Source organism: Pantherophis guttatus, chromosome 1 (genome assembly GCF_059756535.1).
Source record: "Pantherophis guttatus breed Tessera chromosome 1, ASM5975653v1, whole genome shotgun sequence".
In the NCBI taxonomy this organism is placed as follows: domain Eukaryota; kingdom Metazoa; phylum Chordata; class Lepidosauria; order Squamata; family Colubridae; genus Pantherophis; species Pantherophis guttatus.
The window spans coordinates 38003419-38020438 of NC_142063.1; the positions used below are offsets into that span (position 1 = coordinate 38003419).

At 40.0% G+C, this 17020-nt stretch overlaps 2 protein-coding genes across 3 annotated transcripts in view; both read right to left on the reverse strand.

Annotated features, from left to right (window-relative positions):
• ASPG (asparaginase) overlaps nucleotides 1–3135 on the reverse strand; it is an 82092-nt gene extending 78957 nt beyond the window's left edge. Inside the window, exon 1 of the mRNA XM_034418561.3 lies at nucleotides 2696–3135. Coding sequence (XP_034274452.2) covers nucleotides 2696–2846 — 151 coding nt within the window. The 5' untranslated portion in view covers nucleotides 2847–3135. The remainder of the gene's footprint in view (nucleotides 1–2695) is intronic.
• Nucleotides 3136–12588: 9453 nt separating this feature from the next.
• Nucleotides 12589–17020, reverse strand: part of TDRD9 (tudor domain containing 9) — a 91052-nt gene continuing 86620 nt past the window's right edge. For both annotated transcript variants that reach the window (XM_087871875.1, XM_034418557.3), the window contains 2 exons: nucleotides 13775–13847; nucleotides 12589–12973 (listed from right to left, as the gene is read on the reverse strand). In XM_087871875.1, the coding sequence (XP_087728001.1) occupies nucleotides 12872–12973; nucleotides 13775–13847 (175 nt within the window). In that variant the 3' untranslated portion in view covers nucleotides 12589–12871. The remainder of the gene's footprint in view (nucleotides 12974–13774; nucleotides 13848–17020) is intronic.

Sequence of the window (17020 nt, forward strand, 5' to 3'; positions counted from 1 at the left end):
TTGAGACTGAGATGCAGGTCGGTAGTAGAAACATGATTTGCAAGAAGACAATTCCAGGTTCATTCCTTGCATCTCCAGTTAAAGCTAGACATATTCTTGCCTAAAACCCTGAATAGTCATTTCAATGATTGTGAAAATAACAAGCACAAATGGATCAATAGCAAAAGTGTGCTATGCTGTTCCACTAGAACCAAAAAGAAAATTCATATAAACTGGTATCTGAAATCATAAAACATTGCCCATGCATTTTGCTTATCTAAAACTGAAAAGAGGCAAGATGTGAAATAAAACAAGGAAGGCTATCATCTGCAACAGATTTTACACAATCACAATATTGCTTAGTGCAATGTGTGAATGCTGTTCCTGTACTTTTGGTCCCTCCCAACTGAATCAACAACAAAGGGTCAGGCTTATACTTAAATTACTTCAGAAGAATCCTGAAATCTTTAGAATCAGCCCATTTCATTATAAAATTAAGCATTCAGCTTAATCTATAGCCCAGTATTGACAGTATGGCCCAGATTAATATGATTTATGATAATAACTGAGCTTGGCAATTACGGTCGTAAATCATGATAGTTGTAAAACGGGTCACCACATGACCAGACCCGTATTTGTGATCTCTTTTTTTTTTGTGGTAATACCACAGTCATTAAGTAAATATCATGGTTGGTGAGGGAACCATTGTTCACTACGGATCGGTTTTTACTAGAAGTAAAACTGGAAGTAAACATTGGTTTCTGGCAGAAACACTATAAATCGTGGCTACATAAATCGGGCTGCTAAAATGGCTTAAAACATGAGCTGGTTGCAGTCATGTGATCATGGGGGGGATTTCAAAAGTGTGTCATAAGTCCCTTTTGAGGGGGGCAGTGATAAATCAAGGACTACCTGTATTGCTCTTAAATAGTTTTAATTTGCCATGTGATCAGAAAAAGAAACTAGGTCTTCCAGTTCCTAAAAAATTTGCACTGTTTAAATGAAACAAAATATTGCCTATTATACAGTACAAATCCTGTTTCAAAAATTCGTTTTCAGGTATGCAAGTATTTATCAAGAATAAACATTTTTCCATGTTAGCCCTGCCCATGGAGGCAATGCCCTTTACGTGAAGGGTTTGCCTTGTTCAGGAACATCTTACTCACTTGGAATAACGCTCTCTTTCACTATTACTCAGGAAGCTGGTGCAATAGGCTAACCGAATTGCACTGTTACAATAAACTAGCCAAATTACAGAGCTACTTCAAAACATCCAGACCTAAGCCTCCAAGTTTTCTTCCTTGTGTCTACAAGAAGAAGAAAAAAATCTAAATATCAATTAAGGCTTCTTAATTGTTATCATTTTATTTGGATGTATTTGAACACTTGAGCCAAAGAATCCTTCTGCAAGCTGCCCTGTATTACCAAAAAGTCAGGAGAGAAAATGAAAGTTGGATCAAGAAGAAAATTGTGTATTAATAATTGACCCACACCCCTAGGCAAAAGCACATAAACACCCAAAGTTATTTATGGAGGGTGAAGTAATGTGAATGTATATCAAAGGTTCGTGTTGAAAAGTGACTTATTTTGGTGTGATTTACTTCCAACTAGTATGGAACAATCCTATACATAACAAGTCAGAGAAAAGAAGCAAGGAATGGTCTCTGGCATTCTTATCAATTTTTTTACCAGGTTTTGCACTTATGTCTATGTATGCAAGGTATTAAGCAGGCTGCATTCCCTCAGCTCTGGATCATGCATTTGAGAAGGATGGAGAAGGAGTGGAAATTTCCAACCCCTGGATCATGTAATCCTAAAGAAAGCAGTAGCAGGCTTAGAGTAGAAGTGTTAGCAGCATTCTGAGCCAGTATACAAGTGCTTCTCCCATAGGGATACCTTGGAGAATATTTTGGGAAAAGATCCATTGCCTCAATCTGGACCCAGCCCATTTGCAGACCTGGTCCTTCTTTTGTTGCTTTGTCTCATTAAATCAAACTTTATTATTGTTTTTTAAAGAGCTATCTTGCTGACAGATGGTGGAGTCCCAGTCTCCTTTACATTACAGTATTCTGTTCCAACAACGAATTAGAATAGAATAGAATAGAATAGAATAGAATAGAATAGAATAGAATAGAATAGAATAGAATAGAATAGAATAGAATTCTTTATTGGCCAAGTGTGATTGGACACACAAGGAATTTGTTTTTGGTGCATATGCTTTCATTGTACATAAAAAGGACAAGATACATTGGTCAAAGTTAAAAAATAATAAAAAAAATCTCCTTCAAATCATGTTCAACTCCTGGTGGCTTCACAGACATCCCCTTTCCACAATCCTAATCACACTTAGCCCCCCTCCCTCCCCAATTCACTCAATGAGCTCATGAGACCAACGATCATATGAAATCAGAGCTGAAGAACCTTCTTGGATGAGAAGCGAAAGGTCTTCAAAGAAAAATCAGAAAGTCCAGCTGCCTCTTGAAAAAGCACCTTTGGGACAACCATGACCTGGATGACGGAGAATCTCCATAGACATCAAGCTGTACTCTGGCCCATCTGAAGAGCACCAGATGGGAGGGACCCCCGTTGTATGGGGTGGCCTCAATCCGGCTCGATTTCAATAAACGCTTTTATCCACGAGGGGGTGAAAGCGTCCCACGATGCCGAGAGGCGCGTGCAAGGGAAGCCTCACCAAGCACCCTTCTTACTCACTCACCCTCTGACTGGGGCACCATCCCGATGGTCCCCCCGGTGTTGATCACCAGCACCCACACTTCGGCCATGGGTCTGCATCCGATGTCAAGGGCCGGACCGGGCTCGGTGTACGAGAGAGCCCTGCCCAGCTCGCCCTTCTCCTCTTCTGTCATGATGGCTCCCCGGTAGGAAAGAGGAAGGGCCGGCGATATGGATACCCCACTCGGGCAAGCTGGGCATCCTAATACCGGCTCTTAGCGCCGCCCCTTTCCGGGCTCGCCGTCTCCCATTGGCCAGGCAGGCCTCGTCCTCCCTCCCCACTAAGGGGCGGGGGGCGCGGGCAAGGGGAGAACGGGACGACCCTCTCCAGCTTCCTCCCGTTGAGCCACTTTGTTGCGCGGAGGTGACCAGAGAGGGCATGTATGATTCAGCTCCTGACCTGGGGAGGTTTCGTTGCCCTCCGCCGGTTCTACCTCCCTCCCTCCCTCCTGGCGCACTACGACCCTGAACTTTTCTCTAAGGGAGGAGAACAAAATGCTCCCCCCACACCCAATTTTCAATTTTTTTTAATTGAAAACCGGCGCTGAGAAATAAGCCAGGGCGACAGAAAATTGGTTGAAGAAGAGACAGGACAGTCATTTGTCTGAAATAGTATAAATCAGGATCTCCTGCTTGGTTAGACTAGAAGACCTCCAAGGCCCCTTCCAGTTCTATTCTGATTCTCTCTTTAAAACTTTCCTGAGCCGCCTCAAAGACAAGCCCCCACTTGTTTTTTTGGGTCGATGTTTCAATTATTAACGTTTTCGAAATCAAAATACAGGGTGAAGAAGTTCAAAGCAAAAGCGTCGGGGGGGGGGGTAAGTATCTTGCTGGGTCAAACCAAGAGTTCAACATTTCTGTTTCGACAACGACCACGTGCCCCCAAGCCGCCTCTTTTCTGAAGGGGCTCCTGTGAAAGCCTTCGCGCTCGGCTGTTTGTGCTCTTATGTTGATGAACGGCCTCCAAAAATTCAGTGAGCTTTTATGGTACCTTCTTAAATGACTTTAAGACTTGAATGACTGAAACGTTTGATCTTCTAATAACGGGAAAAGTAATTTTCCAATTACCACAGCATGTTGAAATTCAGTCAAATGCATCGCCTTGCCTGTTCTCAAAATTAAAAATGCATTTGGTGCTCTAAGGGGCTCTGGGATTTCATGTTGTTTTTTAAACAACAAGAGCCTTGATAGTACAGGAGTTTAAGGCACCCTGTTATTAAGCTGGTTATTAAGACCAGCTGCCTGCAATTACTGCAGGGTTCGAATCTCACCAGGCTCAAGGTTGACTCAGCCTTCCATCCTTTCTAAGGTAGGTAAATTGAGGACCCAGTTGTGGGGGCAATAAGCTGACTTTGTATAAATATACAAAAGGATGAAGGCTATTGCTGAGCACATTGTAAGCCGCCCTGAGTCTTCGGAGAAGGGCGGCATATAAATCAAATTTTAAAAAAAATTAAAAAATAATAATAAAAAAAAAACATAGAAAGGCCTAGTACTCTATATGTTCCAATAACACTCAAAACATATATCATCATTTTGTGTTGTTTTTTTTTAAAGCTCTCCCTCTGCTGTGGGGTGTTGTTTTATTTTCCATAATAGAGCCATCTCTTGACCTACCGTTCCTTCCTTTGTAATAACTGTACAGAATAACCACGGTTTGCACACCTTTTGTCCTTTTCTTTTTTTACTTCCTTCCATATATTTTGCAGGGAACAATTTAAGATGTTTTGGTGCCTGAGGTGAGATGTATGTACTCAAGCTAAGTAATTATATAATGGATTTATAGGGCTGCCAAACTCAAAAGAAAGTGGTTCTGGACAGCATGTGAGCAAATGGACGACGAGTCATTTCTTCAGATTTCTCTAGGGTAGGAAAAATTCTCCTACGGCTATTTAACGTTCACATTTATCAGTATTAATAGTGAACTTGCCATGTTTGTTTGAAAGAGGGCTTTTACTTTGCTTTCATTTTTGTTTTCATTTGCCACAATTGCTATTGCCTGCAATAACAACTGTGTTGGAGCCTTTGCTCCCTAGTGGCTTGGATCATTTTTCTGGAATATTATAGAATCAGAACTCGAAGGGACCTTAGAGATCTTTTAGTTCAACCCCCTTGCTTAAGACAGGAATCGTCCTTATTGGGCATTTTCATTGGATAAATGAAAACCACTAGCGATGAAGCACCCACAACTCCAGGACACAAGCTGTTCCATTGACTAATTGTTCTATCAAGAAGTTTCTCCTTAGTTCAAAGCTGGATCTCTGACTAGCTTCCACCGATTGCTTCTTGTGCTGTTCTCAGGTGTTTATGAAGAGGCAGAACAGTTCCAGTTGCCTAAAACAATGTAATTTTTGGTGACTGACCCTGAATGGCTCCTTGGTTTTTATTTTACACACACACACAAATATTCCAGGAAATGAAATTGGTGAAGTAATATCTGGAGCACCAATGAAGATGAAAAGCCAGTTTGAGTTATATACACAGGTAGTTTTTACAACTACAACTGGGACCAGAATTTGCATTGCTAAGCAAATTGTTAAATGAGTTGCATCTGATTTTACACCCTTTTTTTGCCATGGTTGTTAAGCGAATCGCATAGTCATTGAGCAAATCCAACTTCCCCCTTTGACTTTTCATGTCAGGAGCTAGCTGGGAAAGTCGCAAATGGTGATCACATGACCCTAGGATGCTGTAACCATTGTAAATATATGACAGTTGCCAAGCACCCAAATTTTGAACACATAACCATGGGGATACTAGTGACAATCGTAACTGCAAGGAATGATTCTGTTGCTTTTTTCAGTGCTGTTGTAACTTTGAACAGTTTCTAAACAATTGGTTCCTCTTGGTGGAACATCAGGCCACTCTCCAATAGCCTTGTTTATCTGCCAAACTACTGTGAACAATTTGTACTGCACTTTACCAATAAAGTCAATCAGATTTTAATTGTTCATGAGCAATTAATTCTATGTGGCAACTGGAACAAAGTCTGACTGTGTCATCTGTGCCCCCTTTTTAGCCTTCTGCCCCATAGGCTCAATCCATGCGCTCTAGGAGGGCACGGAGGACATGGGTCATCTGAAAGTTAGCATCACCTTTGGGAGAAGAATTTGTGGTAGCCTTCAGATGAACAGTGCCACATTTCCTAAAGAGGACTTCCTTGGATCTGATTAATTTCAGCAATTTTCTCTAGAAAGGGAATATTGGAGATTCTGCAATAGTTATCCAGTTAATTTTGATAACTACTGCAATTTCAATTTTTCCCTTTCTGGAAAGTGGTTGAAATGGTATTGGGGGTATCTGTGACAGCAACCTAGAAAAATGCATAATATTTTAACCCTTTTACTCAAACATGAAATGGAAACGGCACTGGTCACTCCAATAGATGACCTTGGTTGGAACTGAGTAAGAGAAGTATGCCTTTCTTGATCATTCTAGACCTCTCAGTCTGTCAAACATGGTATGTTTCAAAACTGCCTCAAGGGATGGGGATTGGAAGCACTTGTTTGAAATTTATTTTACAAAATTTATTACCTATTCCAATTCTAATGAACTCTGGGCAGAGTACAACAAAATCAAGTGCAACAGACAGAAACAAAAGTAAATGTTTAATATAAACAATTAAAGTTAATGACCTGTCAACAGTCATTAGAGGAGGAGGCAGCACCACCACCCCCTGGGTTTTCTGGACTCGCTAGCCTCTACACTGCAACACTACAAATATTCTTCCAGCCCTTCCTTGAAAGTCCAAAATACCTCTAAATGGCAGAACAGCAAGTACATAGCAGGTTCCTCTCTTGGGAGAAGACAGAGAATAAATAACTTCTTAGGAATGAAAGAGAACTCATTGGAATGATTGTGAGGATGGACATTTCTAACTTTCTCAAAAAAAAAAACCAAAAAACCACTAGAGTTTAGATCACTGGAGGTGATCTATTCAAGCAAGGATAGGGGTTGTAGAACGTAACAACATCCTTAACAAATGGCTATCTATGCGTCTATGGAGATTCTCAGTCATCCAGGTCATGGTTGGAAAGTCTAGTTGCCTCTTTGAAAGAAAAAACCACCTTTGAGACAAATGGCTATCTAATTTATATAGCACATACCAATCTTTAGGGAGAGGATTCTATAACATACAGTTCTCATCATCTGGGGATTTGACTTAAATATTTAGCTTGAAAATAGTTTCCCTGCAACTGCCACCTCTCCACTTTAGCTCCTCTTCTCTGGAGAGAAAAAGTCAGTGCCATCAAGTCATGTTGACCACCCCAACTTGGCATGCTGCAGATATTTGGGATTACAAATTGCATGCTGTTCTCCAAGCAGCCCAACATATTTCTGGATGAGAACCCTTATTTGATGGGCAAAATTCATCCAGCAGTTTTAACAGTTCTTCAGAGACCTTGATTTCCAGACATCAGTTATCAACCTGGATGTCTTTGTTTAAGCATACTACTAGTAGTACTCAGCATCCCTCTTTAAAAAATTGCAGCTAGGACACAATATTCTCGTGACCTGTAATAGAAAGATTTTAACAAGAATGAAGCAGAAATGCACGTAGTGTACATTTCAGTGTATATTTGCTTAATTTTATGCCCTTAAGTATATAAACCAAAACATCTCATGTGAACTACTCCAAATTTTGATCTGTGGTTCATCAGCAATAAAAATCAAAGAATACATGCATTAATATGATGTTCAAATACATGTTATTGTATTTTTGAACATTATTGTAAAAACAAGAACAACGTGCATGTATATTAAAAGGTTTGGTAACATCTTTTAAGACTAAAAAACCATTCTAATGAATTATAAGGACTTACAATAAAATCTGTCAGGCATAAAATCTTAGGTCAACCCACCTCATAGGATTGTTGTTGCTGGGAAAATAGGAGAAAGGGGTATGTCATTGTTTTATTTATAAAACTAATGAAGATGGGAGAAAAATTGTTGTGTTGTTGTTAGTTGCGAAGTTGTGTCCAATCCATCACGACCCCATGGGACAATGTTCCTCCAGGCCTTCCCGCCCTCCACCATCCCCCGGAGTCCACTTAAACTCACAGCTACTGCCTCAGTGACTCCATCCAGCCACCCCGCACTCCTCCGTTCCCCCCTTCTTTTGCCCTCAATCCTTCCCAGCATTAGGCTCTTCTCCAGCAAGTCCTTCCTTTCCATTAGGTGGCCAAAGCACTTGAGTTTCATCTCCAGGATCTGGTCTTCCAAAGAGCAGTCAGGGTTGATAAAGCTACCAAATTATTTACTTTTTACTTTACTTTTTGGCTACCATAAACAAACATGGCTCTGCACCTACAGTGTCCACCAGGTGGCAGCAAATTTCCCAGAATTGGTTATTGCAATGTTCAGTTCCAAAAAAGCCCTAGTCCGGTAAGGTAAATTGGGCTGAGATGAGTGAGTGCTTGGTGTCAACATTAAGATACATTATCTGCCCTTAACTCCCAGAATTTTCCAGCCAGCATGCTGGTTGGGGTATTCTGAGAGTTGATGCCCATACAGTTGTGCAGGCTAAAAAACAGTAATATTTGTTCAACTACTACCATACTACACCATGCCAAAATAAATCTTATATTATGAAATGTTCAAAATAGTAAGTATATCTGTTTTCTGGATAAAATTGGCCTCTCGTTTCCATTTGGGATCAATTCAGTGTGAAAAAGCTGTTTTTATAACTTATAGAATGAAAACCAAGTTTAGCTCATTGTGCTTCTTGGTAATTTACTCAACTCAGGCACTTAACTGGATTATTTCTTCCTGATGTTACTCCTACTTCTGAAGTTCACCACTAGGTAAGAGCTGAAAATACTTTGCTTTTTCCTGGAAAAATCTCTCTTAATCAACATATATATTAGGCCAGGGGTCTGCAACCTTAAACACTCAAAGAGTCATTTGGACCTGTTTCCCCACAGAAAAGAAAACACTGGGAGCCACAAAACCCTTCCCGTGCCTGACTATTTCTTGAGTGGCCACAAAGCTAGCATATGTAGTTGAAGTAAACGTTCTGTTTTCTTCTGAAACTTTTCTTTTCTTGGATCTATCCATGGTTGGCCTACCGGGGGTTGAAAAGTTCAATAAATCACATGCTCGTGGGTGTCGCACATTGGCGGTTGTGATGCATATTCTGAGTGACAGGGAGCCGCAGCAGAGGGTGAAAGAGCCACATGCGGCTCCAGAGCCGCAGGTTGCTGACCCCTGTATTAGGCTATATGGAACAAAGGTATGAACAGTTTTTGCTTGCTATTGTAAACTTCATGTGAAATTGCAAAGTGATTCCTTACTATGGTACAGATGCATTCCCAGCCAGCAGTGTACCAATTGTGAAGCATGCTGGGTACTTAGTTCAACACCACATGCTTTCACAAGACATTCCATGCTTAGTAGTTAAGGCAATGTAAGGTAAGGAAGCAATAGTGTATTAAATATGGTGCAGAGGATATAATTCATTCTATGTTTAAGGGGGAAAAAACAAACTTAGTACAAGATGGGGATTTGCATTACAATGGTATGGCAATGAAGCTCAGTAACCTTTCTCTCCAATACTGAAGACCTGAGGAAAATTGCTTATTTTCACGGTTGCATTTAATAGCAAGAAAGGACCTACATCCATTTATACTAGAACAAGTGCTATCTTAAATTTGGTCGTTCTTATACAATCAGAACTTTTGTCAGTCTTGCAAGGTAGACCAAATAGGAAATAAAGTCAGGTGAGTTAATTCTACTTTATTGTAAGATAATTAACAGGATCTTGCAAGTCTGAAAGAATACCTCTCCCCTTCCACCCCATCTCCTTCACAGCCCAAGAACTTGGGAGAGTCCCTTCTGAGCCTCTGGTGCAGAGGTGGTATTCAGCAGGTTCTGACGACTTCTGGAGAACTGGTAGTGGAAATTTTGAATACTTCAGAGAACCGGTAAATACCACCTCTGACTGGCCCTGCCCCCATCTATTCTCTGCCTCCTGAGTCCCAGCTGATCGGGAGGAAATGGGGATTTTGCAGTAACCTTCCCCTGGAGTGGAGAGGAAATGGAGATTTTACAGTATCCTTCCCCTGCCATGCTCACAGAACCGGTAGCAAAAAATTTTGAATCCCACCACTGCTCTTGTGCTGCCAACATTCCTGCTGTGGGCTCAGCTGCCTTTTATCTCACCATTCCCTTGGCTGCTGTCTCTTCAACCTATCATCCAGGGGTCATTCCTAAATTCCATTACAATTTTTTTACGGTAAGACTCTTGCAGGAAAAGAACCCCCAGAATTTTAGTGACGGGTGACCATCAATTTATCTTCTTACACAAAGTTTTGATATGTGCTTGTTTGAAGAAAAAAAAAAAACCCACCCAGATCCAGTATCTGGAAGCTTTAGGATCAGGATGGGTTAAATCAAGTTCAGATTACATGGCATGGGCCCGGGATACTTGCAGGACCACCTCCTACCGGCCTCCCACTGCCCAGTGCGTTCACATAAAGCTGCTCTCCTCCGGGTGCCATCGGCCAGACAATGTTGGCTGGCGACCCCCAGGATGAGGGCCTTCTCTGTGGCCACACTGACCCTCTGGAATGGGTTACCCACTGAGCTCCGGACGGCTCCCAATCTCCGCACTTTCCGCGCTGGCCTGAAGACATAGCTGTTCCAGCAAACTCCCTGATCAACTACGAGGTTTGAATTTTGGGGATTTTAATTTTTATACTGGTTTTAGGTGTTATTGCTGTTGTTTTATTGTGTGAGCGGCCCCAAGTCCTTTGGGAGGAGGGCGGCATATAAATTTTAATAAAATAAAATAAATAAAATAAATAAGATTAAATCCTATCAAGATGGAGTTGGTAGCGATTGGTGATAATCTAGTAACATTTGTCTCAGTAGTCATTCTGAAACACCGCACCCCTCCCAGGAGTTCCCACACGGCCCGTTTTGGATGCAGGTAAGTGCAGCGCATGCACGGAGACTCGGGGAGGGCAAAAAACGGGCCTACCGGAAGTTCAGGAAGGCCTCCAGAGGGCCTCCGGAGCCTGGGGAGGCCATTTTTGCCCTCCTGGAGGCTCAAAAAAAGCCTCTGGAGCCCGGGAAGGGCAAAAACGCCCCCCCCGCCATAGTGCAGGAGGCCGACTAGGACACGCCCACCATGGACACACCCACCCAGCAACCGGGCAGAGAACCCCTTGCTAAAATTTTTGAAGCCCACCCCTGTTCCAAGGTACTTTCCCCCCCCACCCCCCAAATCCTAGTCATTAACTTTAAAGCTACTGAGAGTTTGAATTTAAATGCATGGAAACATAAATTTTTCAAATAAAAAAATAAAGCCTATGTAGCACACTACCAAGAAAATCAGGTAATGCCTTGTCAGAACAAAATCTGCCTATTGCTGGGCCAAAGCATCATTCATCTAAACTAATCAAAACCCTCTGAAGATACAATATACACTGAATTTCCAGCAAAGCATTGACAGCTTGCTGAGCAGACCTATGGAAAAGCAGAACCACAGCTTAATATATCTTTGGCCTACTAGATTTCAAAGATAAGACAAAGGTGTAAATTATAGCATGATGTTGGAACGTTTTCGATCAAGCCATCTGGATAGTCTTATTACTTATCTCTTCCTACTAGGTCAGCGTGCTAGCTCTAGGGCCAGTAAATATCAACAATTTAAATTAAAGGACCACTGAGCCGTGACTGATTCTTCCCTCTTGGGCTATTCAGGGTCAATTCAGCTTGCTGTAAATTATTTATTACAAGGACAATTCAGTATTTCCCATGTAATGGGAAAGGGGGAGGAGCCTCTCAGAGATTTGCACGGGGTTGCAGCTTATTTGTGAGCTGCACACTTATCACCACACTGTGCATTCCATTCATTTAGAAAGAGCTTATTGAGGTCCCCAGTTTTGTGAGATTTGGCCAAACAACGGACCTTCCCTGCAGCAGCCCACTTTCCAGAGCAATCTTCCCCAGAGGCACATACAGCCTGTCCTTTGTTAGTATTTCATAAGCAAGGCAAATGTCTATGGAGATTCTCAGTCATCCAGCTCATGGTTGTCCCAAAGGTGCTATTTTTAAGAAGCAACTGGACTTTCTGGTTTTAATTTGAAGACATTTTGCTTCTCATCCAAGAAGCTTCTTCAGCTCTGACTGGATGGTGGAGAATGGAAGGATTTATACTCCTTGCAGACAGATGGTCATTTACATTCTTTTAGAGAGTCATTGAGGCCACCTAGAGGTTTATGTGTGTCATCAGGGTCATTTGAGTGGTGCAAATTGGTGTAGAACCTTCTTGGAACTGTTGAAAGGACTGTGTTGTAGATTGGAGATAGATGATGTCGTATCCCCCCCTCAGGGGATCCTGATGACACAGATAAAACTCCAGATGGCCTCAACGACTCTCTAAAAGAATGCAAATGACCAGCTATCTGCAAGGAGTATAAATCCTTCTATTCCCCACCATCCAGTCATAGCTGAAGAAGCTTCTTGGATGAGAAGGTACACGTCTTCAAAGAAAAACCAAAAAGTCCAGTTGCCTCTTGAAAAAAACACCTTTGGGATAAGCAAGGCAAGGTTGTCCCAAATGACGTGATGACTGAGAATCTCTACAAGGTTGTGTTGTACCAGTAAGGTATCAGCTTTTAGTGGTTTTTGACTGAGAACGTGCATCTTGTATATGTAAGCCTGGTTGTACGGTTGTGTATTTTTTATTATATTGCCATATACTGCACAGTCTTCCAGGACTGGGTGGAAAATAAATACATACATATTGTATTAATATGGTGTATTCAAAATACATTGAAAATAAATCAATTTTCCTCTTCGGTAAAAAAGAATTGTTTGAAATAATGAAGATGTTTTTTATGCTGTTCTTTTAACATTCTTTGCAAAAAGTTTTTTAATGCTCAATAATTTTATTTTTATTTTTCAGGTATATTAGAAATTTAACAGAGAATAACTGAAAACAAGTACCAAAATAGGACATATAATTTTTCAGAATCTTTTGAAGGCAAAAAATAAAAACTTTTTTTAAAAAAACTTTAAACATATTGTAAATAATTAACTTCGTTCATAAAGGCTTTTTATGAGAACAGGTAACTTAAATCTTAAATACACTTTTTTTCTGAAATAAAGGCCAAATAAAGGCATTAACAACAGAACATCTTCCAGCATGAATTTAGGCATTTAATAACACCAACTTATGCAACTGGTATAGAGAGGAATTTCTCCTGCTTACAGCTGGCTGATCAGATTGATCAATAACAAGTGATGATCTCAGCTAAAAGGGGGAAATTAAGAAAGTTAGTAATAAACCACATTATTTATGTAAGTAAAGTAAGAAAACTGAGCAACTTCTTTCTTCGATACAGTTACAAATATAAAATACATTAAAGTTCAATAGTACAGGTATTCCTCAACTTACAACCACAATTGAGCCCAATGTTTCTGTTGCTAAATGAGACATTTGTTAAGTGAATTTTGCCCCATTTTACGATGTTTCTTGTCACAGTTGTTAAGTGAATCACTACAGTTGTTGAATTAGTGTCATGGTTGTTAAGTGAATGTGTCTTCTCCACTGACTTTGCTTGTCAGAAGGTTGCAAGAGGTGATCACATGACCCCAGGATACGGCATCCATCACAGATATGACTCAGTTGCCAAGCATCTGAATTACGATCATATAACCATGGGAAAGCTGCAACGGTCGTAAGCTTGAATAATGGTCGTAGGTCACTTTTTTTAGTGCCGTTGTAACTTTGAACAGTCACCAAATGAAATGCTGTAAGTCAAGGACTACCTGTACACAGTATTTCCATAGTCATAAACAGTTCTAATCATCAAATCCCAAAATTAAAACTTCGTTTCTTTCAGTTTCAAGCAAAAGTCCAAAAGTTGTCTTCATGTATAGAGTTTTTAAAAAATTCATTTTCAATTCCTTTTTTTCTTTTATATATTTTATCTTTTGTAGAAACAGACAGATACAACTTTTTATTTTTATCCCATCGTCTTTGTAGCTCAAACTCCCAACAGGTTTTTGCTTATATATTAAAACAAGATTAAAAACTGAGGGCAAAACCTACCTGGGTCCATTCATAGGATTTCTTATACCACGTGGGAGGAATAGCTTCACGAGGTTTTGATTTGCAAATTAAGCTGAAAAGAGGAATTGCAAATAACAGAAAAATTCATATGAATAATATCCCTTCAATGAAGAGCCGATTAATAGGGAAACAATAAAACACCTTCAAATGCTGAAAGGATGTTACAGAGAAGGTCAAGACTTGTTCGGTCTCTTTCCAGAAGGCAGAAGGCACGTTATAGGAAGGCTGATTCTGAGTAATGGTTTTTCTATAAAAAAAGAAACCTTAACAGGGAATGAAGTTTAACAGTGGAAATAATTATTCAGAGAGTGATGCTGGCCTTCTCTTCACTAGATGTGCTCAAGTCATCTAATTAATTAGGTTTGGGCTCCTGGAATAATCGGAGCGTTGGATTTCAAAACCTTTTTAAAAGGCCATTTCCAACTCTTAAGATTTTATCATTCTGGTATTTTTTTGGACCTAAAGCTAAAAAATAATAAAAAAGTACAGGTAGTCCTCAGCTTACAACAGTTCGCTTAGTGACTGTTCGAATTTACAACTGTACTGAAAAAAAGTGACTGATGACTATTTTTCACACTTATGATTGTTACAGCATCCCCATGGTCACGTGATTTACAGTCGGATGCTTGACAATTGACTCACATTTATGACGGTTGCAGTGTCCTGGGGTCACGTGATCCCCCTTTGCAACCTTCCCACAAGCAAAGTCAATGGGGAAACCAGGTTCACTTAACAACCGTGTTACTAATTTAACCACTCCAGCGATTCACTTAACAAATGTGGCAAGAAAAGTTGTAAAATGGGTCAAAACTCACTTAACGAATTTCTTACTTAGCAACATAAATTTGGGGCTCAATGACAGTCATAAGTTGAGGACTACCTGTAAAGGGTTAATGCTAGATATATCACATGCTCAAGTGATCTATGATTCAGAACAATTGAGATTTCTTTCCCTTGTATCAGCCTTTTCTATTGGATGGACTCCATATGTATTGGGTTGTAACTCTCAGCATTTATAAGAAAGGGGGGGAAAAGGTTGAAAGTTATGAAAAGGAAGGAATGGCCTTTAACAAAGTCCAGAAGCTCCACTTCTAAATCTATACAAGGTAGTCAAATTATTGCACAATCTAAGGTTAATGAAGTAGCTCGGACAGCGGTCCCCAACCTTTCTGGCTCCATGGACCGGCAGCGGGGGTAGAGAGGAGAGAATGGTTTCTCATTCACATGCCCGCTACTTGCACAAATGGAGCTTCGCATGTTCATACACTGCTTCCGTGGCCCGGTTCCCAACAGCCGGTAGACTGCCTGCCTGTCCGCAGACCGGGAGTTAGGGACCCCTGAGCTAGGATGATGGGCACTTCTCTGTCCTTGCTTCAATATCCTACCACCTCAAATACTAACTGGAAGAATTTATTAAGTACATTCTGATGATAGAGAAAATTTTAAAATTATAATTTTAGTCAGAGTGTTTAAACTTTGCACTAGCCAGGTGTATACATATAATTATGTACCATCAAGTCAGGACTGATTCTTAGGGATCACATAGGTTTTCTCCATGATGAATATGGATGTATATACAATATATTTATGTGCTTCTGTCTATCTATCTACTCATCCATCCATAGAAAGAAAAGCTATGCTAGCTATTTTTAGAATGTCTTATTGTGTACAGCAACTTGATTGCTACAGATTCTTTCTCTGCCAACTCCTCCCTCTCTAAACTGTGCAACGGAAAGCAGTATTTGTATTCTAATTCATTCTGTCTAGACATGTTTTTCAAATATATAACTTCCTCTTAGGTAGTGAAGACACATAAGACATACAATTAACTTAAAATGCAGATATATGAATTGCCTATGATTTTATGAAGTCATTCCCCTCTATTTTTAATGCACTTTAGGATCCAGGCACATTATTAATTTTATCTAATTCTATATTTTAAAAAAAAAACACTACAGAGCAGATAAACGGGGAAGGAAAGTAAACCATCCATTCAATTTCTCCTTGAATGACAGTTTTAACATTATTCCTAGAATTGCAGAATTGCAAAGGTAAGAAAAAAAATCATTTTTCTTGCATGCTGTTATTGCTCGTATTTTTCATACAGAGGAATCCAACAAAATGTGCATCCTTACCTGATCACAGAGATTGTGCTGGGAGCAAGGCAACAATATTTCCACTCTTCCTATCATAAAACCTGTAATTATTCTCTTTCAATGTCTTCCTATTTTGGGGAGATTTGCACTTCTGATTTGTGATTTTTTAAGGCATTAGAAAACACGGGCTACTTATATTATAGCTAACTATAACTTCATACAAACCAAGTGAAACCCAAATGAATGTTGTATCCAGATGTGAACCTTAGTATTATCCCATTGCACTTCTGACTTTACTGTTTGTGGCACAATAACGTACAATCCACACGTGTTCGTATTCTGAATCTATTTTTAAAATTTTACATCCCAGCAGATAATGACATAATATGCTTCTTCGACCCACCTCAACCTCTTTCCACTCCCACAACACATATAATTATAAGCACAACTCTTTTACATAGCCGCATGCACTTAATCTCTTCCGCTCTATTTCTCCATCCATCCATTTCCAAATCCCAATACTTCCAACTGCAACAACTGTATGTTTGTTCTTTTGAAATTCAAGTCTAGAAAACTAACCCTTCCCCCCCCAAATAACACACAGTGGACTTGCCTATTAGAAGGTGGCTGTTCCCTTTCTATTCTCAAAACTTTCTAAATAGGGTTTTTTAAGCTCCATATCTTTGGACTTTTCCATATCTTTGGACTACCAATTTAAGCTTTCATAATTAAATCAATTCAGTCCACTTATAGCTAAAACAGAGTTAGGAGAAATAAATCACTGGTTGATACCAAAAATGGCAAGATCATCTGGATGCTCAATAAAATTGCTGTAAAGAACTATGCATACAGCATATGAAAAGGTCCACTTGAGCCTGTTTTATATTATAGGTGATCTGTAATTAGATCTCTCCACATGATTTGATGAAAAACTAGCTACAGGTTTTAAAAATGCATTGATGAGACTGCACCCTACAATTTCCCAGGTTTAAATTGGCATCTTTATTGAGAAAACATATAAAGAAAGAGCAAAAAAAAAACAACCCAAAATCACTGCTTTCATTCCTTCCATTTCTGGCTTCTTTATTTGTCTGATACACCCCCTACCTTTCACTCAGGAGTTTAAGAC